Below are 27,336 nucleotides of genomic sequence, written 5' to 3'. Positions count from 1 at the left end.
TACGGCACTAGAATCAAATTTAAGAACTGTTCATATTAAAAAATGTACACAACATGCCTTATCTGGGCAATTTTTGCAGAAATATTTGGCAACAATTGTCATCAAATTAGTTTTCATCAAGGAAAAAATATTATCCTAGTCGTTCAATTTTGTTTTTACGAGGAATTCCGGGTATTAAATTTTAATGGCGTCAAATCTGGGAAACATCGAGATCTAGGTCAGTTAGTACAGATTTCAAGTGCACAAAAACATTGATGTGGTGACAGAATGAAGTCCGCCAATGAGCGAAATACAAAAAGGTTGAAGTGTCACAAGTATTTTGTTACAAGTGTCGTTTACAAGTATTTGGTTATGTGACGACGAACTTCTTTGCTTTTTCCTTTCTTCGAAAAGCTTCGAAAATTCAATTTTTTTTTTTGTGAATTTTGTACTATGAGTATTTCAATGCATTGCTCTGTCTCTACTTTTAATTTATGTGAGAAGAGTCTCTCTTAGGAGTACACGAATCTTCCTTGTTGCTCACATACCCACAGGCTCATTCACTCGTTTCTGTCTTGCTCATTTCTTTTGTGGATTTATCAACGAAAAAATATTGGCTACCACAGTATGTCGTTAACATTATCGTCCTGCATTAAAGGCATCACCCCACGAATCTGAGGTGGTGCAGATTTCAGGTGGAGTATTCGTATACGGGATGGGAGACTACGGAGAGGGGGGTGATTCCGTCCATTTCCTCCTAATTGCCGTAAAAAACGGCCCAGAAGATGCTGCGCCGCACAGGACTGGCGCGCTCCAATCGAACCTATACAAAATGGTGCGCCAAAACGAATGAAGTCTTCCGGGCCGTTTTTTACGGCAATTAGGAAGAAATGGACGGAATCACCCTCCTCTCCGTAGTCTTCCATCCTGTATACGAATACTCCACCTGAAATTTGTACCACCTCAGATTCGTGGGGTGATGCCCTTAAATTGCAATAATTTACAATTTGTTGCGTGTGTGGCGCAGTAGGTTAGAGGTGTGTTATAGCCACAGGATCAATGGTTCAAAACCATGCCTGGACCAACCAAGTCCTCCATCCCTTCGGGATCGATAAACTGATAAAAAAGTTTCTAGAGTAAAATAAAGTTTGTAAAATCTTGTCTGGGAGGTTAAAACACCGACATGACTCATCGCATGGCCCCCGCAAGTCATTTTATAGGTCAGCACTCGTTCCAAAACCTAAACCTTTAAGAATTGCAGTAAAACGCGTTGACGCATTGATACACCAGTTACTTTATCCTTTAATTTGTAATTTTATTTGCTTGATTTAATTTGTAATTAGAAATCCAATCTGTCTGCAGCGAGAAATTCACTGTGTTCACCACAAACTTGAGTGGTCAAGCGAGTACTTTCGAAGATTTCCTTCTTTTTGAATCCTTGTGAACTTGTTGCGTATACCGCGCAAGAGGAATATACTGCGATGCTGGACAATCACTGAGTGGTTATGATAGGTGTAGCTCGCAATAATCCTACAACAAAAGTCCTAAAGTTTTGCATTTGGTGGATATTTTGTGTATCGTAGCGGTACGAGATTTCCCAGGAAGTGTGTACGGCTCCAAAACACCTTAGTCTAATGAACCTCTTCATGTCTCCGGGGTCTGTTGGTAGCAGACTTCCCTGGGAAGACTTAAACACTAACCTCATTCATTAGCTAGCTTGCAACTCGTTGTATGGAGCGCATACGCGCTCGTAAACCTTAAGCAATCCTGAGTTTAAAGGTAACATACTGCAGAATGGACGATGTTGTGATTCTTCCGAGAAAAGATAGAGTTACGGGTTCAAACCACGAGTATGAACGCGATCATTCTCAATTTTCTCGAAAACGGTCTTCAAAAACGAAGTGGGAAAAGACTTTGTGATCAAATTTTCCTACGAGGCACCTAGTAACATTCGACATTTGCGTACACGCCGAACCTTCCAACGAGGGGTAACAAACAATGGGCGGCTGACGATTTCTCTCCCACTCAGTGATAGATGCGGCGCGTATGTCTCCGCCAGTGTACTGTGCGACATGTCCTCAGGTGTCTCGTAGAGAAATTCGATTCCTAAAGGGGTTTGGGATTTTTTAGGATTGAAATAAAGAATGAGCATGCTCAGACTCGTGATCTGCGCTCCTAACCATATCCATTCGAGGAGAGATCCAAACTCGGTCAATTTCGTACTGTGCTGCTTTAAAACGCATAGTTATTAGTTTAAAATTAATTCTTAAATGTGTACTACGAATAAATGTATACAAATACAAATACGAATAAAAATAAATAATAGTACATAAATAAATGTAAATAATAATAAATACAATTATGGAAGGGAAGAAACAAAGGGGAAAATAAATGAAAGAGCCGCCAAGTGTTGAGATTTAGCGTTGTCTTGAAAAAAAACCTCTTATATCCAGAAACGTTTACGGGGCTGAACAACACCAGAACAGGGTGAGATTTCCCTAATTCTTTGTCCTTTACAAAATATTTTATATTTTATATTGTTTGTTGCTTATTTATTATTTCTTATTCATTTTATTTTGTTATGTTTTATATTACTTGTTGACTAATGATTTATTATTTCTTGTTTATTCTATACTATTATATTTTATATCATTTGTTGCTTATTTGTTTATTATTTCTTATTCATTCTATATTATTTATTTTATATTATTTGTTGCTTATTTATTATTTCTTATCTATTCCATATTATTATATTTTATATTATTTCTTGCCAATTTATTTATTATTCCTTATTCATTCTAAATTAATACATTTTATATTATTTGTTGCTTATTTATTTTTTATTTCTTATTCACTCTATAATAGTGCTCTTATATTATTTGTTGCTTATTTATTTATTATTTCTTATTCATTTTATATTATTATTCTTTTATCCTTCTATGGAACCTTCGAGCCTCCTTCAGTAGCCCTTATCCACTTTATTTACAACGATTCAACTGTTATAGCTTTTTTTTTACTAATCTAATACTATAAAAGATTCACGAAATTGACAACAATCCCGGAATATAACGCAGCCAGCGGTGAGTAGGAGAGAGGAAATCGTTCTTTGTGTATCTATAAAGTAGTACATTTCCAAAAATAATACACTCATATGGCGACGCGTGGCGCGCGTTATCCTGAAGCACACTCGATGAACATTGTGTCTCGTGAAAAACGACAGCAAAACAAAAAAAACAATAACTGGTCATATTAACAAGGGGTCGCCGTGATGTACGTGATGACTTGACCTTCAGAAACAGTTATTCCTTACCCTTAACCTAGTTTTTTATTTTGTGCACGGCGAGATTTGCCCTTCAGTGAAAAGAAAAAAAATTAGCAGAGAAGGCAACAAGGTCTGTCCGGGATTTGGTTTTTGACTAAAGGCAACAAAAAGTGCGGCTCCATTTCAGGGGGGAACCTCTTTTACTGTTGTCGGACTGCAGAGATGAGTTGGGGTCCCACCTCGGTCACAGCCGCTTTCCATCTCTTTTTCATGTTTTTTTTAAAATTGTTCTATTCATTTTCGATTCGTTCTTTTTGTCATTAGTACTCTATGTTTACTTTCTCCGTAAATGGAACAATGTGAGTAGTACGTTTTATAAATAAATAAATAAATATTGAAGAATTATGAAATAACAGGGTACTTCACCACTATACGGTCCCACTTAGAACCGGGTCGGGACGAGTTGACTCCTAGTACAAATGTGTAAGCAGGTACTGTCAAAATTGCGCCGTGGGACCCTTTTTCAGTCCCTGCAGTTCGACTGGGTTTAGCGAGGTTTCCATAATCGTAAACGATTGTGCTGGATCCCATCGCAAACTTCTTTTCCTCCGCAACCAAACAGTAAATGTGGAGAAGAGAGCAACTGTCTGATTTCTTAGAAAATAAAGAATAAAAAGCTAAATAATTAAAAAAAAAACAAAGTAATTTGCGACCTCTCCTAATTTCGAGGTTCTTTAGAAACAAGTGGATTTACAATGAAATCAGCGCAAATCCGAAATAAAGCATTTTTTCATGATGAAGACAGGGTTATGTGATTATTGGTAGCCCGCTTTGAAGCGAGTTCACCCGTCTGCGGCGAAGTGACCCCTCTGAAGTCAGATATTTACTTTAAGTTAACAATTTCCAACAAAATACCGTATCGTCTATAAATTTGAGCACAACAAACATTCAATTTTAGGTCTTTTCAATGATTTTTCTAAAAATTCCATTGTATTATTCTTCGTTTGGATATTTCTCTTCTCTTATGGATATGGTGTTTCGTGAAAATTTCCCAGAGAATTTTATTTTCTATTTTTTTTCTTTTGGAACACACATATGCAAGAAAACTAGAAGTTAAACACTCTCCACGTGCATCTCTTCAACCTTCACTTTTCCCACTTTTTCGGAATGACAGACTTGAATCGATAGAACTAGAAAGAAGTCCTAAGACTAGTTAAATTATGTACGCTAATTGACTTTAAAGATTCAAAGTTTTCTTTAAAAGTTCAACGACAAGTTTTTTTTTATTTATTTCTAGTTGCGTATGTCTTTTTAGGATAAATTTCACCGGATGAAATTGTCAAGAAAATCGACTTTTAAATTAGGGATTCCCTTTATCTCGAAAAAAAATTAGCTTAAAGAAGATGTTAAAGATCTTTCGTCTCTCTTTATTTTTAACCGCAATTCTATAAAGGTAAATTTTTTTCCTGCAGAAAAATGAGGAAAAATTTTGAAGGCTGTTTGCTTGTTAGTTGTCGAAAGGTTTTTTTTTCTTGTCTTACTACTGAAAATCTTGGAAAGTCTTCCAGATTCCAAAATTTCAACGAAACAAAATTCACATAAAATTTGGAAACAGAGTTGACCATTAGGACAAAGTGTTCTAGCAATTCAATTTTTTTAAAATATTTCCTTTCGCTCTGTTTTCAGAAGCTTTTCTGTGCTGGATTTCTGTTCTCCAGAATTTTTCTGCTACTAAATGCATAATTTTAGGGTATTTTCACTCTGAAAACTTGCGATATTTCTTATTCTTATTTCATTTCTGCTGGAGTTTCCAAATATTTTTCAGTTGAAAAAATGAAAGTTTGAAAAAATTTTCAAAAATTATGAAAATTTGCATGAATCTATGTTCCTGTTGCTGTTAATAATAAATGTTGCTAATAATTAAAGCTATTTGATTCGAAATATTCCAGTCATCACTCACGCTGAGGTGAAACATGGGTAGCATCGTCGTGTTCCATTTTGGCGCTGGTGGCGGCGGCGGCTAATTTTCCTCTGCTAAAGCTACGTTCGAAAATTAGTCGCTATAGAACCGGGCAGGAAGCTCTTATAGGACAGGTACCCCTGGCGCGCGCGATGTCTGCTATTAACACTTTTTTCCAGCAATGCAATCAACCGTTCGTACGAAACTCAAGAGTCACTTGTTGAGAGGCGCGTTCGAATGAATAGCACTCGGGCGCGGCGACGATGGTGACGACGACGACAACGACAACGACGACGACAAGGTTGTTTTGAGGTCGTCCCAGTATCTGATCTGCCGTTCATACTTTATCGCTAATATCGTACCGTAAGCATCCTCATCGTTTCCAAATATGTGTTATCCTAGTATTCTCCTGGAAATCCCTAATCTAGAACCTTAGCATCAAAAATTCCCTGGGGGGGAATTCTTAACGTCTCTGTCTCTTGGCAACACGATGCCTATTCCATTCAGTCATTTCACATGTGTTTGTGATCACCGACTGTCCTTGAATCCAACGACGTACAAATACACGCTGCATATGTTCACATGCGATTTATGAGTCTTTGTCGCAGAATTTAAAATTTGATCTTCAGTCGAATTTCCCCCTAACATTTCGGCTCCGTATTTAGAACATTTATTAGCAATAAAAAGATTATTTGTAATCGTTGATAACTTATCTTATGGCAATGCACACCCGTGGTGAGAAATGACACCTAAATTTTGCAGCCACACCTTGTTTACACTTTTGTTTATACGTTACAGTAGACATTCTTGGCTTAAATTGTTGAATCGAACTTGATTTTTTTTTTCAAATTTTATTTGGTGATGTGAGTAGTTTGAATTTTTTTATGTTAAACTCTAATACATTCAAGGATATTAATGGGAAATTTCGCGTTCAAGAAGTATCTACCACTATTTTTCGTATTTTTTTAAAATTTTCACTGCTTAGTTTCAGATTTTTCCTTCGAAGTAATGTTGAGCACCAATTTTCAAACAATGTCGATCATTTTTTGGACTAAAATAGAAGCCTTCTCGTTCTCCCTCACAAAAACTGACTACCTATCAATACTTTACAGTAATAATATTGTGGAAAAGTTATATAAATTTACAATCGCACTAAAAACGCAGTTTAAGGATCGACAAACGCAAAATGTTTTTTTCACCGTAAATGTGCTGATAGCAGCAGTTGTTATTCAGACTTTTCCTAACAAAAATTTTAACTATTAAAAAATTGGAAATTAAAGATTTGTAGAAGGTCGAAGAAATTTTTCAAAAAAAAAGTCATTTCTTATTTTCCTGTATGATAACCATATTTGCATATTCTTTTATATTTTTTGGGTGATAAATTTAAATTAATTTTTACATGACGTATATGGTTATTGGAACAATTTCGGAAAATTCTTTTGTTCTATAGCATCACGCTATCGTATGACAGGATACTTACGCCTTCATCAATTAAAAATCATTAAAAATAAGAGTTTTCTTCTGCAACGTTTTACTTCACTCGAATGATTCAGCTTTTTTCTTCAGAAACCATTTATATGCTAGTGAAAAGTCGCCGAAAAACATCAGCGCAGATAAAGCGGATCTTTTTCCTGAGAAAAAAAATAACAGCGATGTTTCGAAAAAGAAAAATTTCCAGCAGATCACCACAAATCTTCTTCACAATACCTATATAGAATTGGAAATATTGTGTGCTCCGGGAAAACGCTGTGAACGTGTGTGAAAAAGAATATCCAGCTGTGCACTCATAAACCGGATTTCCTCTCCATTTTGGAGAGGAAAGCAAAAAAATAACCGCGTGTAATTTGTGTGACATTACGTGTGGTGCAGTTTTGGGAGGGGAGGGGTGCATTAAAGCTGAACTGCTGTTTGTGTGTTAGACCAGCTATGTTATTGGTGCGCTTGCTGACGAAAAAAAAAACGCCTGTGCAATATTATGAACTACTTTTTTTCAGGATATAAAAACTAAGGAAACAGGTACATGTCACTACATAAGCGCTTAACCCATTTAACGCTTAGTTTCGTTTCGTTCCTTTCTTTAATTTTCGCAAAACACAAAGGCTGTGTGTTTTTATTTCGTTTAAATCGATCAAGAATTAAAAGCGAAGAGGATTTTTTAAGGCGAAAACTGGTCCACAGACAGTTGTAGAGATGATTGATTTTTTTGCGTAAGAAAAATAGGGTATAACATAGTATATACAATAAAATACGACAAAATTTGTTGAAGAAGAACAAATTTTTAAAAATGCGAGAACTGGTCCCATAGCTGGTGTAAAAGAAGTTGATTCTTTTATGAGAGTATAAGAATTCTTCGGTGTTGTGTTATTCCTCAAATTAGCTCGATAGAACTCATTTTCCACTTCACTCGTCTCTTCATTTTGCTATTTCAATCGACGGCTGTAACCGTCGATCCCGTGCGCACGAAATTATTATTAGCAAATCCACGAAACGTCTGCGAATAACCACTTTTTTCCCCACAAATCCGAGCTCCCAGATGGAATCGTAATAAAACGTAGCGTATACGCTGCACTTGTAAACAATAACGTGTGGTTCGGAGGATGGGTCTAGTCCTCACTCAGCCCGACGATGAAGCTCTGAAGCTTATCCGAAAAATCCGAAAGCCAGGGGACCTGTGTGTGGATTTTTTCTTGCCCCCAACACATCATCCATCTCTTTCACCCTACTCAACGCATATTTCATTTTGTTTAAGTGATTTCTGTTTACTTTTCCTCGGATTTCTAGAATTTCCCGAGTGTGAAGAAGAGATTAAAATTCGCGACCACGTCCCATATGTTCATTCGTTCATTTTTTTTTCCGTCTCCGACTTGAAATGCAAAAAGTTTCATAGCGTCAAAGCGTCAAAATTTTCCGCAAAACTTCGGTAAAATTATTTTACTGCGCTATTCGCGACGCGACGCGACAATATGTGTGGCCGGGTGGAATGAAAGCGCTGCATTCCATATGTCACTGCCCTCTTTAACAAATGCATAAGAAGTGTGTGTGTGTGTGTGTTGTACGTTAGGACTCCCATGCTACTAGAATATTCTTTTTTCTACCACCACTAACTTCCACTAAAAAGAATCCAGGAAAAATCCCGGAAAACTACAAATTATTACTTACGATTTTCGTCAGGATTCATCATAAATCTTGTGATTTTCTTCTCTTATTTCCTAATTATTTTTGGCTTTCATGCAAAAAAGAAACTGGAACAGAAGTTTTTTTTTCCTTTCGAAATGTGACAATGTGAAAATCCACAAAAATTACAAATTATCACTTACGATTTTCGTCAGGATTCGTCATAAATCTTGCGATTTTCTTCTCATATTTCCTAATTATTTTTGGCGTTCATGCAGCTGAGACAAAAGCTTTTTTTTTCTTTTGAAATGTGACATCTTTTCGCTAAGCAACCGATGGGTAGAAGAACTGAAGGGGAACGAAATCACATAAATCTCCCATCCTTTTATTAGTTATTACTTTCATTTGAGGTTCTTTTTCTGTTTCACTTTTCTTCTTCATTTCTCCATTTCTTTTTCCTTTTTTTATTGAGCTTAAGGTTAAAATAGTGTTGTATTTCGTCTAAAATTGAAAAAAACCAAATAAAACTGTTTTTTATCGGCGGAGTGATTGAAAAAAATGGACACTTTTAACGAAACTCAGCTATTAATATCGAGCGAAGCTCCAGAGAACACTAAATCCAAGCGTTTAGTGATATTTTATTTTTATTATTATAATTAATGTCTTTTTTAATTCCGCGCGGAAAATCACCTTATTGCGTTTACTCCTTCCTTTACTCCATTAAGAAAAGAAATTCTAAAAACTCAAATTTCCTAAAATCACGGTGCTTTTTTGAGACTAGAATACTTCCATGAGTTTTCTTCCTAAACATTCTGTTTTATTATATTTATCACCTTTTTTAACCTTAAAAATACTAGCTTAAATTTTTCAGATAAGTAGGTCAATTACTCGCGCGCCTCTGTCTCCCTTCAGATTCCGTCCTGCACCTATCCTCCTCTGTCCTTCTTTCCTTACATCCAGCAATCCACACCGCTTCCATCAGCGACGTAGGTGATGGATGATATTTCATTTCTGCGACGAAACGAAAGAAAACCATAGGAAAAAAACTCACAGCACTCCAGAAAAAAAATGTCACCTAGTCACTAGTGCAAAGATTTCTGATTCTGTGTGGAGTTTGCACTTATTCGCTCACTAATCGTGTGAAAAATTCCATTTTTCTAGGATTATATACAGTACTCATTTCCGAAGGCATCCAGCACAAAATCCGTTATATTCTATCCGCAATGTCGACTAGCAATCGAATACTATATGAATGTGTTTTCTATTTCTCCGTCATTCCGGATCCAATAATAAGTTACCGCTGTAGTTCCGGTGATTTTCTTCCTTTTTTTCAATAAACGGCTATTATGGGACTTTGTGTTGCTGACGTAAGTTCAACGGAGCGGTCGTCCATTGGAAATTGTTTCCGTTGAGATTTGGTTCTTAGTGCTTTTAAAAATTTAGCTCTACCTATTATAATTTGTATTAAAGCTTATTAGACCTTGTAGTCTGAATTAAACAAAAGCTGTGATCCTAAATTGGAAATTTTGCAGGGATTAAGCGCAGAATGTTATTTCAAAGCATTTTTTTTTCTGAGAGATTTGGAACCACTTTCGTCGAAGTCACCATTTTTTAGAGGGATAAATTCTAATTAATTTGAGTATAATTTGAGTACACGAGATACAGGCATCTTATTGGTTTAATCTTAGTTTACTATTAAATTATTTATATATTTATTTTAAAAATATTTCAATAACATTCGCATTTTAAAAATAAGTGAATATTATATTCATCAACGTATTGGCTTTAATTTATCCACCGTAACAGGAAAAAATCACAAGATATCGTTTAAAATATTCCACAGATATGATTCAACTTCCTCTTGTGTATCCTTTCCTTATTCTTTTCCGAACTCTATGGATTAGTCAACCAGAACTGAAAACACGGATCAAGACTAAAGGTTTTTTTCTAAATTTTTAGGTTTCAGTTCAAGGGTTCAAGTAGTTTAAGGAAACTATGTTATTTCTTATGACCCTACTTCCATCCTCAAACTATTCCTAGCTCCACGAAGACACTAGTTGACAAGAAGCGATGAGAAAGATTGCCCTTTGATTTCCGTCACCGTAGTATGATCTTCGTCTCGAGGATATTTGGGAGAAATCTCGGTGCAATCCCCATGTCACTAGGATGATCCCTTTAGCTACCGAGTTAATTCTTTACATGGAAATGCAAGTGTTTTTCTCATGTGTTCTGCTGATTCCCAGAAACAAGTTGGAGTTACGGTGTTTCCACTGCTTCTCGGATTAGATTTAATGAGAAATGAAGAAAAATCTAATAGAATAGTTATTAGTTATTTTTAATAGAACTCTTGGAGTTTAGTTTTTTTAATTTCGAATTGAAATTCGGTGACAATAAATTTTTACTATTAATTTGACAGTTTAATACATACATTTAGTTGGTAGTCTTTAGAGTTTAGTTTTTTTTTAGTTTAGTTTAGTTTTTTACTTTAGTTTCTCAGTTTTTTTTAGAGTCTAGTTTTTTCAATTCCGAGTTGAAACTCGGTGACAATAAATTTCTATTATTAATTTGATAGTTTGCATTTTACACATATATTTATGTGTATTTATGTAATTCGCAGATTAATTCTATAGATTTCTCCCTCTATTGTTGTTCGCATGCCCGAAGAACGGATCTAATCAGGATTCGAATAGTTCCTTGTTGCACTTGCCCAACTTTTTGATGCGCGCATATGACATCAATGTTTTTTTCACCGGTCAATGAAAAATGCGTAACGTAAGTTGCCAGTGATCCAGCCAACCGATAAAAATAAATTTTTCTTAGAAAAGTAATCAGTATATATGGTCGATACAAAATTTATTTTTTTAAGAAAAGTTATCAGTTTGTGGTTTTTAAATTTTTACAATACAAAGCAACTAATAAAGACCATGGATTCCTTTTATTTCGGGCACGGGGGGTGGGAGGTTGAACCCTTCCGAAAATTTTTGCACTCAAAATTCTTCGACTTCTGCTCTCTGCCTCCGAATAAGTCCGGGCGCTAATTAACAGCTGATAAGATAACAAATAAGCCAATAAATAATTAATAATTGCCCTTGGAGGCTCTAGGTTCTTTTAGGGATCAGTGTTCGGTGTTTTCCACCTCTTTGAGGGTAAAAAAACCTCTTTTTTTCCTGACGGCAATGAAGATTTAAGGCCGCAATGAAAATCCAACAAATCGAAAACAAGAAGAAGTTTAAAAAATCTGCTGTTTTACAGAAGAAAATCGAAAAAGTAGATCAAATTTTATTTTGAAAAATGATGCCTCCGGTGACAAGAGCCTATTTCTTCTTGGAAGTTCATCCAGACTCCGGAAAACGTTATCACAGTCTCGGTACGAATGCACCAAGGACATATTCCGTACAGTCAGTTATCGGGAAACCGATTATCACTTTTTACAACCACGAGAATCCGTAAAATTGTCCACTTTACGCGATAAAACCCTCGATAGAAATTGTTCCCTGTGTTCCCTGTTTATTATGGCACACCCATCCATAATCTGTGTTCGTAAACAACCATCACATCATTTTTATTTTTAATATGAATATTTTATTCTAAGCGGTTAGTCACAAAAAATATCGGAAAAATATTATGATTTTCCCCGGGGGAACACAAATACGCATACGTTGATTCTGATCATTTTTACATTGATCAGAGATCAACGGAAGTTTATCGAGTGATCTTCGACGATGAGGAGGATGCGAATCGTCCGTCATTCCATATGGACAATTTTATGAATTCGATGCTATGTGTTGACAAATAGCGCAGCGTAAGCAGTTTTTTTTATTGTCAGCATAGTGTCGAATTGATAGAGCTGCCCAATTTTTCGTCACATGCGGTTTATACGGTATTTTATTACTGTCGTAGAACTGTTTATTTGGTTATTGTTGCTAGTGTCTGGATCCTGAACCTATGTATGTAGTCTGGATCGCTGGATCGTTTAGCGGTAGCTTCAGCATAGTTTTTCATATTCCATGGTTGCTTAGACGAAAAGTATATGACCTCTAAACATATACGATAACTTAATGATATATTTTGCAGAAATTTCAAATGGTTTTCATCCTTCCATTAGTGGATTCACTTCTAAACATATTGATTTTTCATGTTTTACATCAAAAATGTAGCACATCTTCTAAAAATTTGAGATTTAGATGGTTCTGCAGCAGTATGGTGATCAATTCACCTAACATTGCAACACTTTACACCCGTACCAGTGGTGAAATCATAGGATCTGAAGTGGATTTCATCATCCATGCGAGCCTAAAGTGTTGTTTCGTAGGGCAAAAATTTCCAAAAATTTTAAAAGCCTGAAAACTATGATATTTTTGATCTTTATATTAGTGAACAGAATTCGGAACACATGTAATTTCCATGTTTCGCAGGGACAATGCAGAATTTCTTCTACAAGTTCAAGAATTGGAAGGTTCTGTGGCTTGCAGTGATCAGTTTAACCAACATTACAACTCTTTACATTCGTGCCACCGATGAAATCAAAGTGTCAAAATGGATGTCATCACTTACACGGGTATAAAGTGGTGTTTTGTCTGATAAACTGATCGGCATGCTGCTTCAGATCCACTTTTTCACCCTCTTTACTAGATTTATGAAAATTGTTCGATAATTTCGTTTTGATTTGCTAACTACTTTATGAAACCTATTTATTTCTGAAGCTCTGCTTTCAGAAATTTTCCAATCTCTTCAATTTTCGCTCAAATATTTCTTAACCTTTTAGTTTTAATAAAATCTGCGTTACTGTAGTAGTTACTGTAGTAGCTGATTTCTGAGGACCTGTACCTGTGTGTAGTGCTCATTTTTTTTTTTGTCTTTCTTTTTTTGCTAGAAATTTGATTTGCTTTGACCATTTCCATTTTGACTAATAAAATGTCTGTTTGGCATATGTACTCAAAATCAATTGACAAATCATTCGCTCTTCGATGACAATGGAATCCATGGAAAAATGTTTGGGTTCGCTTCCGACTTATTTTTCTGATATCATCGTTGGGAAAGAATACAAAAGTGGAAAATAAGTCATTGTTATGACATGAATGCTGCAATAACGGCTAGTTTGAAGAATTCTATGCGGAGTTCGCATTCTTAGTCCGACTTTATATTGCATTTTTCAAATTCCACTCCTTTATTTAATGCCGCCAAAGCGCAGCCGTGATCTTATAAAATAAAACAAATAGTTTTGATTACAGCATTGTAAATTGAATGGAATTTCAACCGCTAACTGATCCTTAATGATCGATTTCTCCCTCTGAACTATGTACGCAGATCTCCACTCTCGATTTTACCTCCAATGCCCTGTCACTGAACGATGGAATACGAGATTACTAGGGGACGAGTTTTCGCCATCTGTTTGCCGTTTCCACCCGAATCCGGCCTCTGTCAGCCTTAAATTTCGTCTTTTTTTTCATTTTTTAATTTTTTTTATATTGCCGGGAACAACATAGAGGACGGGTGTAGTGTAGTGGTTAGAGGTTCCGCATCCTGCACGATCGATCGGAGGTTCGAATCCGCCCTAATGCTCACGAAGCCTTTCCTTCCTCCGGGGTCGATAAATTGGTACCACAGTTGTCTGGGAGGATAAAAACACTGACTTGACACATCGGCCAGTCCCTGCAAGTCATTGTAAAGGCCAGTTACACGTTCGTGAACCCCAAACGATTCTGGATTGAAGGGAACGTGGGGGCGCATCCCAAGCGGATTGATTAACGCCAGAAACTTTATCCTTTAACTTTTTCCTTTGTCTACAGTGTTTTTTTACGTTAACAACAGTTATTAGATGTTTTTTTTTCTTTATAATTAACATTTATCACCTGATTCTCTCTGCGTATGTGCTCTATTTCAAATGAGTTCTGTAGAATTTCGTCCTCAACGAACCGTAATATCCACAATTTTTATAGCTGTCATAGGAAATTGACATCATAGTGTTGTGTCGCATTGCGCGAGGATTTCTTCCTCTTACCTATACATTTTCTGTTCATGCGTTCCTATGTGTTTTTGAGCCGTTTGTGCTTCGGGTGCATTTTATTTTTGAATGGCCTCTGTCTGTCATTAAACATGCCAAAAATGCAATTCTCCAGTAACCAAGGAGATTTCGCTTTGCGAAAGCCTCGAGGTTTCGTTTCTTCCCACATATTTAAAACCTCTGTTCTTATTTAAACCATCTTTTACAGAAAAAAAATCACTAATCAACCACTGATTCAAAGTGAAAAACCAATGTAGCAATAAGAATAAAAATTAGAAGAGAAATTCACTAAAATTCTAGATAGTTTTTTGTAGAAATTCCCAGAATCTACAGTTCTACCCAGCTATTTACAGTTGTAATTTAAAGGGCCCTTAAATTATTTCTGAATGAGATATAGAGACACAAAGTTGAATACGTCAAAATATTTGCTAATATATCTTTTGTAGATAATTTTTTTTTTCCAGACTCCCAAATCAAAATTTAAAATTCAAGTCAAATCTTATTACAGACATGAAAGGTTTGGTAACGGATTAATTTTTTGAATTAAAAGGCTTGAAAGAGGTTTATGCTCTATCGATTTATTATTTTATTTATTTATTATCGTTAAAAAAAACAGAATCAAATAATATTCATTTATTAATCGATCAATCGTTTCTGCTAAAAATTTCAAGAAAAAAGCCAGAAGAAACGCTCAAACTAAGAAATTATCTCTAGATGTATTATGTAGATAACATCTAATCGCAATAAGTTGTTAACAACAAATCTTTACTGTTTGTCTGCATGAGTTAAGGTTAAGGTAAGAGGTTTCATCGAATTCCATGCTTCTTTTAAGATGATCTGTGTTTTTTCTTTCAAATTAGACTCCTAGAAAATTCCTCAAGTGGTTATAGGACACGTTCATAATTGTAGTCAACAAAATTTTTTTTCCCTGGATTGCTCGGAAAATTTCGCAATTTCCCATACTTATTCACCTCGATATTTTGTGTTTCCTGATAAGTCATCTCTAAATAAATTCTCTTTCTTTGCTTATTCATAATTTCCATAAGCAATATACAGTCATATGTCCCTAAAGTCCTCACATAAAGCTTTCTAGCCCTATTTATATGCTTTCCATTATGTTCTTGCATGATTCTTAGATTATGAAGCAGTCTTTTACAACTTTCCAGAAGTTTCACTCTCAAAAAATTTATTCGTAAGAGCATAATCTCGAAATAACTGATTTTCATCTCGCTAGATATTTTCTACTCCATCTTTAATCCTTTTCACAAAATCCATCGTTGAATTTCTCTGATACGTAGGGATTGGAGGGGTGGGTATGGTAGCGCAGATGATAAGCGGTTCCGCTGCGAAAGCATCGTCGATTGATGGTACGAAACCACCGTGGAGCCAACTAAGCGCCTTCCGAATCCGATCGGGTCGATAAGCTGCTTACCGATTGGTAATGAGAACAATTCGAATTTAGCAACTAATTAATTATTAAGCTAAATCTAACACGTTGTAAAATTAATTTAGCTTCTGGAATTAATAAATTAATAAATGAAATTAATAAAACTAATTTCACGGCGGGTTAATCTATAGCTGCTAAAACCTCACAGCACCTTAGGGTCGCTTAGGTGATTGCTGGCTACTGTTTTAATATATGTCATCGGTCGAAATGTTATTCCATATTTATCTTTTATTGTTCTTATTTACGTATTTTTTTAATAGTTGTTTGCATAATTGCTTCGATACGCTATAACAGACCAAAAAAAGAAAACAAAAACCAACTTACAGTACTCCAATTCAGTGGATAACAACGAAGATGGCGCTTATTTCCGAATTACTTCCTCTCTTACTGTGAGGTCATTTATTTACTCCTACTGGGCGAAAATCTTTGTACAAGAGTTTTTTTTTACTACCTCAGAGCAATTAGTCTTAAATTATTTATCCTTCAAGGCATCACCTCACGAATCTGAAGTGGTATGGATTTCAGGTGGAGTATTCGTAAACGGGAACGTAGATTATGGAGAGGGGGGAGGGGGTGATTCCATCCATTTCTTCCTAATTGCCGTAAAAAACGGTCCGGACGATACGGCTTCGAGCTTTTCAGGGCGCTATGTATTTTCTACAACGAGTTCGATTGGAGCGCGTCAGCCTTGTGCACGCGCCACATCTTCCGGGCCGTTTTTGACCGGGCAATTAGGAAGAAATGGACGGAATCACCCACCTCTCCATAATCTACGATCCTGTATACGAATGCTCAACCTGAAACCCGTACCACCTCAGATTCGTAGGGTGATGCCTTGCCTCCATGCAACCGCATGGACCTATGGACTTTTTTCAGAGAAAACGAAGGGAGAAACTTTGACTTCTTGGCTGTTTTCCTCAATCCGGAAACTGTCTGTTGATCTTCCATAGAAAAATCCCCGATTTTCTTTCTTCTAAATAGATTCTATCGATATACCGAAACAAATCGCATTAATCGCATGTACCTATGCGATACGTGCGATCTAGAGTGACGAGTCCCCATTAATCCATTGTTGATCCTCACACACACACACACACACAATGTTTCGTGCGATTACCTTCACTCGTGTTTTTTTTTCGAAACACGATCCATCTGTTAACAGAGCTAATTTCTTTCAAAGTTGTATTCTTTTTTTCATTTTTCATTTCATTTTTTTTCTTACATTTGGCAAATTTTCTTTCTTGACTCTTCGATACCGTGATAATCTAATAAATCCAGTTAAGATTCCGTTGAAACTCTAAAGTATTTACTCATCTAGAAGGACAAGTACTATTGAATTCTAATTTATTCCAATCTAGTCTTTTTTATTATTTTGTAAAATTATTAAATGTTTAGATGAAAATTAAATGATTAAAACTATCATTCTATTCATCATGATTCAACAACTCAATAAAAATGCAAAATGTTAATTTTTTTTTCAAAAAATTGATGTCTTCATGATGTTAATCAGCACCATCGGCAGCATTTTTCTCAAGAAAAATTCTCGTACTCAAGAAACTTGCCACCGAAATATAGTTTTTTATTCCTAGAAAGTTTCTTAGAATTTTTTAAAAAGTGTCAAAGGAATAATAGAGAGCAGCAGAACCTATGGTATACTTACAATTACTTTGTACTTATTTATACTTATAATATGATATCGAAGAATAGGTAGCAAAAAAAATAGGAGACTTTTTATCTTTATGGCCCGGTTTTAAGCAAAAAGCAAAAGTTTTCGAATTTAACAAATTGGTGACCTTTTCCACTGTTCTTTTTTCGATACTCCTACTGTCAGAGTTAAATCACCATCACTTCGAGCATCCACTATTGCCGATACTGGATAATGTTGCATGCTCAGGGTGCTCGGTAGGAAAATGATGATTTTCCAGTCATTTTTTTTCTCAGGAATCACCTGAACCTTGTCTTGGTACGATGAAATCGTGTATTGTTTGGAATTGTCGTACAAGTTTCTTTCCACAATCATAAATCCTTTTAATCCTTCTGGTTTTTTAAATCATTTTAATTCGTAAGAATTTTCAAAGTACTCTGAGCTCCAAGCCAAAGTAATCAACTATCCACGGGTGGTGGACAGCGATTCAGGACAATTTCAATGACTACGTGATCGATTTGAGTTTTTTTGTGTACGAAAAAATTATAATATTCAAAAAAGGACGAGGAATATTATAAGGAAATCTTATATTCTAAATTCCATCAAGAACTGGGTACACATGCTTCAGGAACATATTCCAGGGAAATATCTCCATTGTGGTTACATGTATTCGCGTGATGCTACGAATTCATGCATGGAATAAATAGGAAATCGTCGTATGACCACCCATAGCTGCTCACACTATGTACTATAGCGGCTAATTCACTCCAGTTCCCTCTTTTTTTCCTCGGAGAAGGATTTCTCTATAGAAATAGAATATTCGACTACTAATATGCGGGCAAATATTCGGTAAAGATACGCAGATATTTCGTAAATTTCTTTTAAGTTGCCAGAAAAAAATGTAAAATTTTGTTTTGCTAGCCGGCTTTGCTAGGAAATTGTGAAACACATTTATGAAAAAATTGTAAAAAATATTATATTTAATAAAATAATATGATGTGGTAAAAAAATAAAAATATAATATAATACGATAAAATGTAAATATATACTAGCTATGTCCGTAACTAAAATTTTTAAATTAATTTTTTAAAAATAATTTTTTCTACACTTTTTCTTCTTTTTTCTTTCCTTTTTTATCTTCTTTTTTCTTTTCTTCCTCTTTTTTTACTTCGGAGATATTTTACTTTGAATATTTGAGCAACATTTCAAATAAGAAGAAATTCCCCCGTCAACCTTAAAAAGACATCTTCTTATGCGCTCCTGCGTCTCGCTTTATATCCTGAAACCACAGGAAAGATCGTGACGAAGAAAAAAATCTGTCAAGAATAGTTTGTGCTGAAAAAAATGATTGTGTTCTATTGGAGTCAAGGTTTTTTTTCTCCCGTAGCAGCACTAGTATTTTTTTATTATTTTATAATATCCTTAATATCATTTTTTTCCTTATTTTTGTGCATGATAGATATTTTCTAGATATTTTCTTAGTTTTAATAGATATTTCTGCACTTATACCTAGAGTACGATACGAGGAAGTATGTTTAGAGGTCAAAAGGATGGAAAATATTCACCATTTATCTACTTTATTATTCATTTATTTATTATTTTATTATTCTTACTATTTGTTCATTTGTTTTATTTGTTTATTTACTTTATTTATCATAGGTTAAACCAGTATTTTAATTTCAAACGATTATAATTCAATAGTGGAATTTTAACTAACAACCTCCGAGCAGCAGGAAATCCGTGTTTATCACTTCCTCCAAGTTTATTTTCTGGATTATGTTTGGCTGAAGTCAGCTAGAGCACGGTACTGGATGGAATAAAAAATTAAATAAATAAATAAATAAATAGAAGAATAAGAAGAAATCATCCTGGCTGGAGGCATGTTATGCATTGAAGGAGAGGAATATGGTCTCAACAGCAATAAAGGAATGTGAACATGAATACATGATGGTCCTGCATGGAATTACTAAGTCTAGTAAGAGATCTTTTCGCGCATGGAAAATCCATGTGGAAAGTCCATCTACTGACTCTTTCAGGAAGAGGAGGGAAAAACCCTCGTTTTGATTTTGAGGAGTTGATGTCCAAGCAAGAGCTTACGGCTTAAGGAGCTATCATAACACTTTAACAGGTGTGGCGCAGTCGGTTAGAGGTCCACTGCAGCCCGCACGGTCGATGGTTCGAAACCATCCTAGTGCCAACCAAGCCGTTCATCCCTCCGGGGGCGATGAATTGGTATCGGAACTGTCTGAGAGGATAAAACACTGAGTTGATACATCGGCTAGCCCTCGCAAGTCATTATGTTCCAAAACCTCAACGATTACGAATTCAGGCAAAACGCGTTGGCGAATCTCGGGTGGATTGATACGCCAGTTATCTTTTTATTGGTATCATAACTAATCCATAACTTTACGCGTAATTCTTAAGCGACTTATCAAGAACGCAAATGCAATCATCTTACCGTAGCCCACTTTTGTCAGGACCTCAAGCAGCTGATAAGTGACCGTATCCTGTTTCGGTTTCTTGTGAATTTTCGGTAGTTCCTAGAGGATGTTTTTTATTGGAAACAACGATTTAAACAATTATTTTCGGTTTTTTTGTGTTTCTTTCTGTGATTTAACACTGGAGGCTACGGGGCGTCCTCCTCTTGTTGTCACAGATGTTCGTCCTCACTACGGCGAACAGTACATCTAACACAGACAGGCCAATAAACAAGAAAACAGATGAATAAACAAACAAACTATAGTGAACTGTCCACATGATCCGTAACGTTTAATAAAGGTTTTAATTTAAAAACGAAGAATCTCCGAATCTTTCGTCTTCCAGAAATTTTCCATGGTTGGCACACAGTTTTTCCAGAAAGTTGTTAATTAAAATCACAACTGTGGAAATAGTGGAGTTTTAGAGATTTACTTAACACAACCAGGAAAAACAATGTAATTTGATCCTCACTTAACAATTGTTGTAACAATATAGTTGTGAACTAGTTTTTTTTTTTTGAAAGAACTTTTTAGAAATATCATATTTCAAATATATTCGTTTCTGATTGCTCATTCCTCTTAGGGAGGGGGGCTGCTGTGTAAATCTCGCCCTATCTGTATTTGTAAGTATAATTAAATGGTACTTCTGTGAAGCGCACATTCTCTCCTATGTCTGGGATTCGAAGCGAAATTGCGGGCGGGAATTATCCCTCAGTCCTTTTAAACATCCGCAACGTCTTTGTAAACTTATTTTAAAAGAAAACTATCAAATGCTCTTTATTTTTATTTCTCTGTTTCACATCTAAGGAATATTTCTTCCATGTTTCTCAGCTATGAAGCCAGTTTTTGTTAACATTGATTTATAATATTTTGTAATATCACTTCAATAATTTTGAACAATTTTTAATTTTATGCCATGGTTCCGTCGTTTTTTGTCGAAGGGTCCCATCTAGAAGGGCTCTCGTAAGCGGTTCTGATTTCTTGGAATGTGCTCTCATCTCAATTTTCTGGAATAAAAAATAATAAATAAATATATATATATAAATGTAGATACAATATATATATATAATAATCCCGACACTGGGATTCTGGGATTTCATATCAATTTTTTCCCTCGTCGAGCACGTTGATGTTAACTTTCAAACACACTTTTTTGTTGTTGTTGAACAAAAAAAAAATCTCTGTGACTTGAAAATCTTCTACAAGCTTATAACAGTGTTCTTTTTATTATTTCGTAGCAACATTAAGATGCGAGAATTGGTCCCGAACGTGCGTCAATGCGTACTGTGCGGAAAGTTTTCTTCTCAAAAGGTTCTTGCATCTTAACGTGTCTGTGAAACATTTACCCTTCTGATGTCACCTTTGTCAGATTATCTATGACATTTTGTTATGGACAATATTTGTCCAGAGCAGAAAATCTGAAAATATCTGAAAAACACCATCATTTTTAAAGCATTAATATCAGAGATCACTGGCCAAAATGTCATGGATCAAACCTCAAACTGGGTTGTGGTGGCTGAGGCGAAGAGGAACTGAGTGATTTTTGCCATCTAGTGTCACGCAAACACATTATCGTACTTTTCTAAAGTTTCACTGAATTGTTTCGCTTTTTTTTCCAAACTATCCAATCTGTTTTTTTTTTCCGAATTTCATTAGACAACCTTTCTTTTTTTGCACTTGATTTTCACAAAATCAATCAATAGCTTTGTTGTCAGAACGGAATATTAGATACGCATTTATACAAAAATTTAAAATCATTAATTCATCCCATAAATTAGGAGATCATGAAGAATTATTCAAAAAAAGGAAAATAAAAGTTGAAATAGAGTTAGAAATATCCTAATTATAAACAATGACTTCACCATAACCAAGAAAAACCAAATCAAATCAATGAAAAAATTGAAAAATTTAATTTAAAACAAATTTAAATTCAAAAATTGGTTGTCAGCAAGAAAAAAGCCGTTGCCGCTAACAATTGAACTGATCCCATTGCCCTCTAACAGCTCTAATTTTCGGCTGGACGTTTTTTTCTCACCATTACAGTACGGATTTTTCGCCATGTATCGACGCTGGACAAAAAAAAATCCACGCGCTTTGGCGATACCTGATACCTACCCATATACGAATTCGACAAATTGCATACCAATTATGTTGTGATCTGGTTTTCGGTGAGGGAGGTTGATTCCCTCTATTGAAGAGAATCACAGATGCAATTTCTGTTTTGGTGTAGATATAAAAACTTGATTCCTATGAGAGATTATTCTGGTGTTTCGAGCGTATTTTTATGCAATTACGATGTCATTATTGATTTTTTCGACGTTAAACATTACGCGACATTTAAGACGTCTACCATCCAATTAATAATTTATAGCCGTAACGCCTACATACTATGTTTGTGGAGACAAAGACAAGAAATCCTAGCAACCAACTCAGACCCGGTCCTCGGAATGAGCTACTAGCCGAGATAATTTCTGAACCCCTTTTTTTATAACTACGCTTTTTCATTACATAAAAAAAACGTTCCTGAGAGTTGAAAATTTCACCAATAAGCATCCTGAGACGATTTTGATCTACGGATTCTCTCTGAGTTATCAAAACGAGCATTTTCTATGGAAAAGGTAGAAAATTGACCGGTTACAGCTACAGTATGTACATAATTAAGCAACGACTTTATTTATGTGGTTTACGGCATCTGCAGTTTGAAATATTTGATGGGAGGAGCATACACAACAAGGCGGAGCTTATCTCCATGATCTGGCTAGCACAAAATTACTTCACAAAAGGCGATAAAAATGTTTATCCGATTTCACACGTATATGTAGCTGAAAATATCAATTTTTCAATATATATATATATATATATATATATATATAGTCGCTTCTGAAAACCAATTTGTGAAATTTTCTGATTGCTTTCATTATTATTTTTATTTTATTATTAATGAACCAATTATTCGCTCCATTTGCATAATTTAAATCCATAACTTTTAATATCCCTCATTTTTCCTAACGTTTTCATAATTTTCATTTTTTTTCATATTTTTCTAGGATCGAATGTTGGCGAATATAAAACTCATTCTAAGACTCGACAGCTAAAAAATCATGAACTCGCCAAATTTCCAACCCTTCCGATCCCTAAATGTTCCATGTTTATACTTAACCTATTGTTATCGATTTCATTTTCAATTCTTTTCATTCAGGGGAATTTTTTTTCGTAAACTTACCTCAAAATACTCGCTTTTAATCGCTACAGAACTGTATATAAAAACACTTTTCCAGACAGATAAAATCTCTACCATGACATCTTCTCGGTGAAAAGCGGTAGCCAGATTCATCCAGAAGATTCGTTCATAACAACGGCGTCGACCGGTGGCGACAGACGACGGATAGCCTTCGAAATCCCAAATCTCTAACTGGGAAGCTGGCTGAAATTTGCCAGGAATTCCTGGAAACTATGATGTCACTACTTCCGCGTCCTATAAGGAGAATGTCATTGCCAGTAATCTTCTGTATTACTATGATCATAGCGTTTCTTACAATAATGGCATCGTCAAATGGCAGGTAATATATGATTAAAATATTTCAAGTACAAAAAAAAACACATCAAGTCAAAATCCACATTTGTCAACAACAAGAAAAAACAAAAAAAAAAAGAATTAAAAAAAGTGAAGAAAACAGGAAATCTATTGGAAGCCACTGTGTCATTTCTGGGGTGATCAGTACACATCACGAATCATAGTTTTCAAGAAAATTCTCACTTCAAGGATTTATCTCTAATTCTGGAATCTTTTTAATTCAGGAAAATAAAAGAGTTTGTCGAAAGAAATGTAGTACCATTGGAACCGCTTATTATCGTCATCACACCCACCTACAAACGTCCTACACGATTGGCAGATATGACGAGGTGAGACTTGAATTACGGTAAAAATAGAATGAGACCGAGAATGAATGAAAAGTTCATTGACGAGTCGCAGCAACCGGGCTGCGTTCCATTGTGGTGTGTCTGTGTAAGAAAAGTCTACCGTAGTCCTCGTTCTAGCAACATATGTACTTGCCTAACTCAAATTTGGATCGCGAACTTTTCTTTTCTTTTCTCTTTTTTTTTTGTTTTTTTTTTTGAGTTGCCAATCAAATCGGTCTTTTTAGATTCGCCAATACTCTCCGACTTGTCCCTCACGTCCACTGGATCGTCATTGAGGACGGTGCTCAAACGGTGCCATTTGTAGAAAATTTACTACGACGTTCCACTCATAATTACACTTACATGGCTATAGAAACTCCTTCAGGGTATCCAAGTAAGTGTTGGGGCGTGGTTTATTTATTTATTTATAAATTTAATTATTGTGGTAGTATGGTTTATTTGTTTATTGATCTACCAGATCAAAATTGGTTCAGAACGTGGATGGTATCAACGAACAAGCGCACTATGGCTGTTACGGAACGATACAGATTCCATACTCGGAGATCACAAAGAGGGCGTGGTCTATTTTGGAGATGACGACAATTCGTACGATACGAGACTATTCACTGACTACATAAGACATGTGAAAAAGCTGGGGATGTGGGCTGTAGGTAAGATTATCTACCTTTAATTCCTGCAGATTTTCCAGAATTTACTACAACGATGTTTCCAGGCCTAGCTGGAGGCAGCCCTGTTGAGTCTCCAGAGGTAGTGAATGGCACTGTGGTCGGCTACAAAGTTCGATGGGGTCCTAGACGGAAATTTGCCGTTGATATGGCAGGATTCGCCATTGGTCTCGATGTTGTACTTAAGTGAGTCACTTTTTTTAGAAGTTTCATCCATCCTAGTCTAGAATCCGTGAACTAACAACCTCTTTTGTCTCGGTTACACTTGACATATGTCTGGATTACGAATGCGTCGGCGTAAGTGAAATGATGTGTGTGGCGCATTCGCCAGGAGTGAGCACTTCGCTGGAGCAAAAAAAAATCCACGAAACAGGTGTATACCTCTAACAAGCTGCTTTCCGTCCTCTCTCTTAAACCTCTCCCTAACCTCTTAGTATTTTACATTTATTTTCACACTTAAGTCATGAACTAGGATTTAGGCATCTTCTACTACGGTCAGTCATACTTTCTTTAGTCAGATCAAAAATACCTGAACCATGGTCTGAATTGGGAAAGCTGATCTGCTCGGAAAGACGCGGTGAAGCCAGAAGAAGGACTATAGAGAGCCCAACTTATATCTGCAGTTCCGCTCTGAGAAGAAGCGGAGGGGATGGGTCCCGCTGTGACGCCGCCGTAATGGCACCAGGATCTGGAAGAGCTGGCATTAGACTAAGTCATCGAATGGCCATCAACCTCCTTAGGACCCATTAGTGTGCACGGTCAGGGTCCTATTCCCTACCCCGGCTCCCTCTTCGAGAGCTTCAGTCCAGCATGTGTCCTTTTTGAGCGTCATGTGCAGGACCCATGACGCTCAAAGAGGATCCTTTATCCATAATTTACTGAAGAACAAAATTACAGTACTACTGCTCATGTGGATGAAAAACCTAGCAGAGTTTTTCGTGCTAGGATCCAATAGTAACAAATTCACAGACCCCAAACAAAAACACGAGAAGAACAAAAGAATATTTTTTCAAAGTATTTTTTTTAGTACTACCGCTGTGTTCGGAAAAACATGTGTGAGAGGATTTGGAGCGCCCGAACCATGCCTTCTGGAAGATATGGGATTCACTCAAGAGGATATAGAACCGTTTGGATTTGATCAAGAAGTGGTGAGTTGAATTTTCCCGGATGTGGACATCTACTATTCTATTTGTTAAATAGGCACGCATGTTTGGAGAGTAGATAGAACTTCTTCTCTTCTTCTCATCTAACCGATAAAATTTTAGCCTCGTGAATTGTATGTGTGGCATACACAAACCAAACAGGGATCTTATGCTGTGAACGAAACCATACTAAATTCATTCTATTTTGAGTGAGATTTATAATTTTACATAGTTAATAGTGACTTTCTTAGTGGAAAGTCTGCTTATATAGCTTAACATAACGCATGATCGCTCTGTTCTTTCTGAGGCAGCACTAATCGCTTTGCTTGTGTATCGTATTGTATGCCATACCTATCTATCGTAAGCGTAAATAGTGATGGAAAAAGGAGACAGCACAGATGCGCATATTTTGCTATATTTGTTTATTTCTTTGTTATGTTTTGTATTTATTTTATTTTTTTTATATTGTGTATATTACATATAATATTTCATATCTAAATTCTTAGAGAAAAATTCGTCTCTGAATACTTATGAAGCTTAGCGTAGCACCGTAACGTAGCGTATCGTAACTGTCGTGCCTGCGCTCAGCTTCGATCTCGTTTGCGGCGACCCGGGCCTCTCCTCCTTCCTACTGAGTCAGCCACAAACCCTACATGTGCACCTATATGGTCCTTCTAAGGGCCTGGACTATTAGCACACCAGCGCAGCTGAGCACATACCCCTCTGGATCCGCGCGGTCGTGATCGAGTTCACGTCACCAGTCCCTGCCAGCTGCTCATTCTGGAGCGGATCCTTGGCACGACAGTAGCGTTCAGTTGTAGGAAAAAGAACAAACATCTTCATCACCAAGATTTTAGAAGGTCCACTGAATAATTGATAGTAAGCAGAGTACGTCGCAAAAAACATTCAGGTTTTTTTTTAATTGTATAATATGATTATATCATTAATATATTATTTTTAAAAATTGTATTATATGGTTGTATTATTACTATATTATTTTTAAAAATTCTATTATATGGTTATATTATTATTATATTATTTTTGAAAATTGTATTATATGGTTATATTACTATTATATTTTTTTTAAAAATTGTATTATATGATTGTATTATTACTATATTATTTTTAAAAATTCTATTATATGGTTATATTATTATTATATTATTTTTAAAAATTGTATTATATGATTATTTTGTTATTATATTATTACATTATTATGTTGTTACATTATTATATTATTATACTGTCATATTATTATCATATTATTATATTATATTATAAATCTAGGTGTGGTTGATAACCAAAAAGTGATTTCTCACCACTTTCTAAAATATATAAACTTAAAAACTTGAAGAAAACGTCTCTGAGCGTTTCTGTTACAGTCTTAATGAACTGTAAATCTTATGCATGATGCTCTTATTCGCATGACTAAACTTCTTATATGCACTAACTGCTTTTACGTACGTATGTACTATTAATCCTTAAAATTAATCCCAACAATTCCAATTTCAGAGCCAAGAAATCCTAGTATGGCATACGAAAACGGCACTGCCAAAATTTTACCCACAAATCAAACCTGATTCCATTGGGTACGCCGTGGAAATATGATCGTTTCGTCGATGTACTCAACTCGTATCTTCCATAATAATCCATAATCTCCTCCCTCCAATGTTCTCTTTTTCCGCAAAAGAAGAGAAAATCGATATCAATTGAATGTTGT

The 27,336-nt window shown here is 35.6% G+C and overlaps 1 protein-coding gene across 1 annotated transcript; it reads left to right on the top strand.

The window, feature by feature from the left end:
* Positions 1 to 23,341: 23,341 nt before the first annotated feature.
* Positions 23,342 to 27,144, top strand: RB195_004012 (uncharacterized protein; the record flags this gene model as incomplete). Its single annotated transcript, XM_064201927.1, has 8 exons — positions 23,342 to 23,448; positions 23,687 to 23,791; positions 24,034 to 24,182; positions 24,283 to 24,459; positions 24,522 to 24,660; positions 25,502 to 25,622; positions 25,740 to 25,825; positions 27,129 to 27,144. 8 exons carry the CDS (start codon positions 23,342 to 23,344, stop codon positions 27,142 to 27,144), a joined length of 900 nt encoding a protein of 299 aa, XP_064057808.1.
* Between the last annotated feature and the right edge of the window lie 192 nt (positions 27,145 to 27,336).

This window comes from Necator americanus, chromosome IV (assembly GCF_031761385.1).
Source record: "Necator americanus strain Aroian chromosome IV, whole genome shotgun sequence".
In the NCBI taxonomy this organism is placed as follows: Eukaryota; Metazoa; Nematoda; class Chromadorea; order Rhabditida; family Ancylostomatidae; genus Necator; species Necator americanus.
This window is presented reverse-complemented; position numbering and strand designations above follow the sequence as displayed.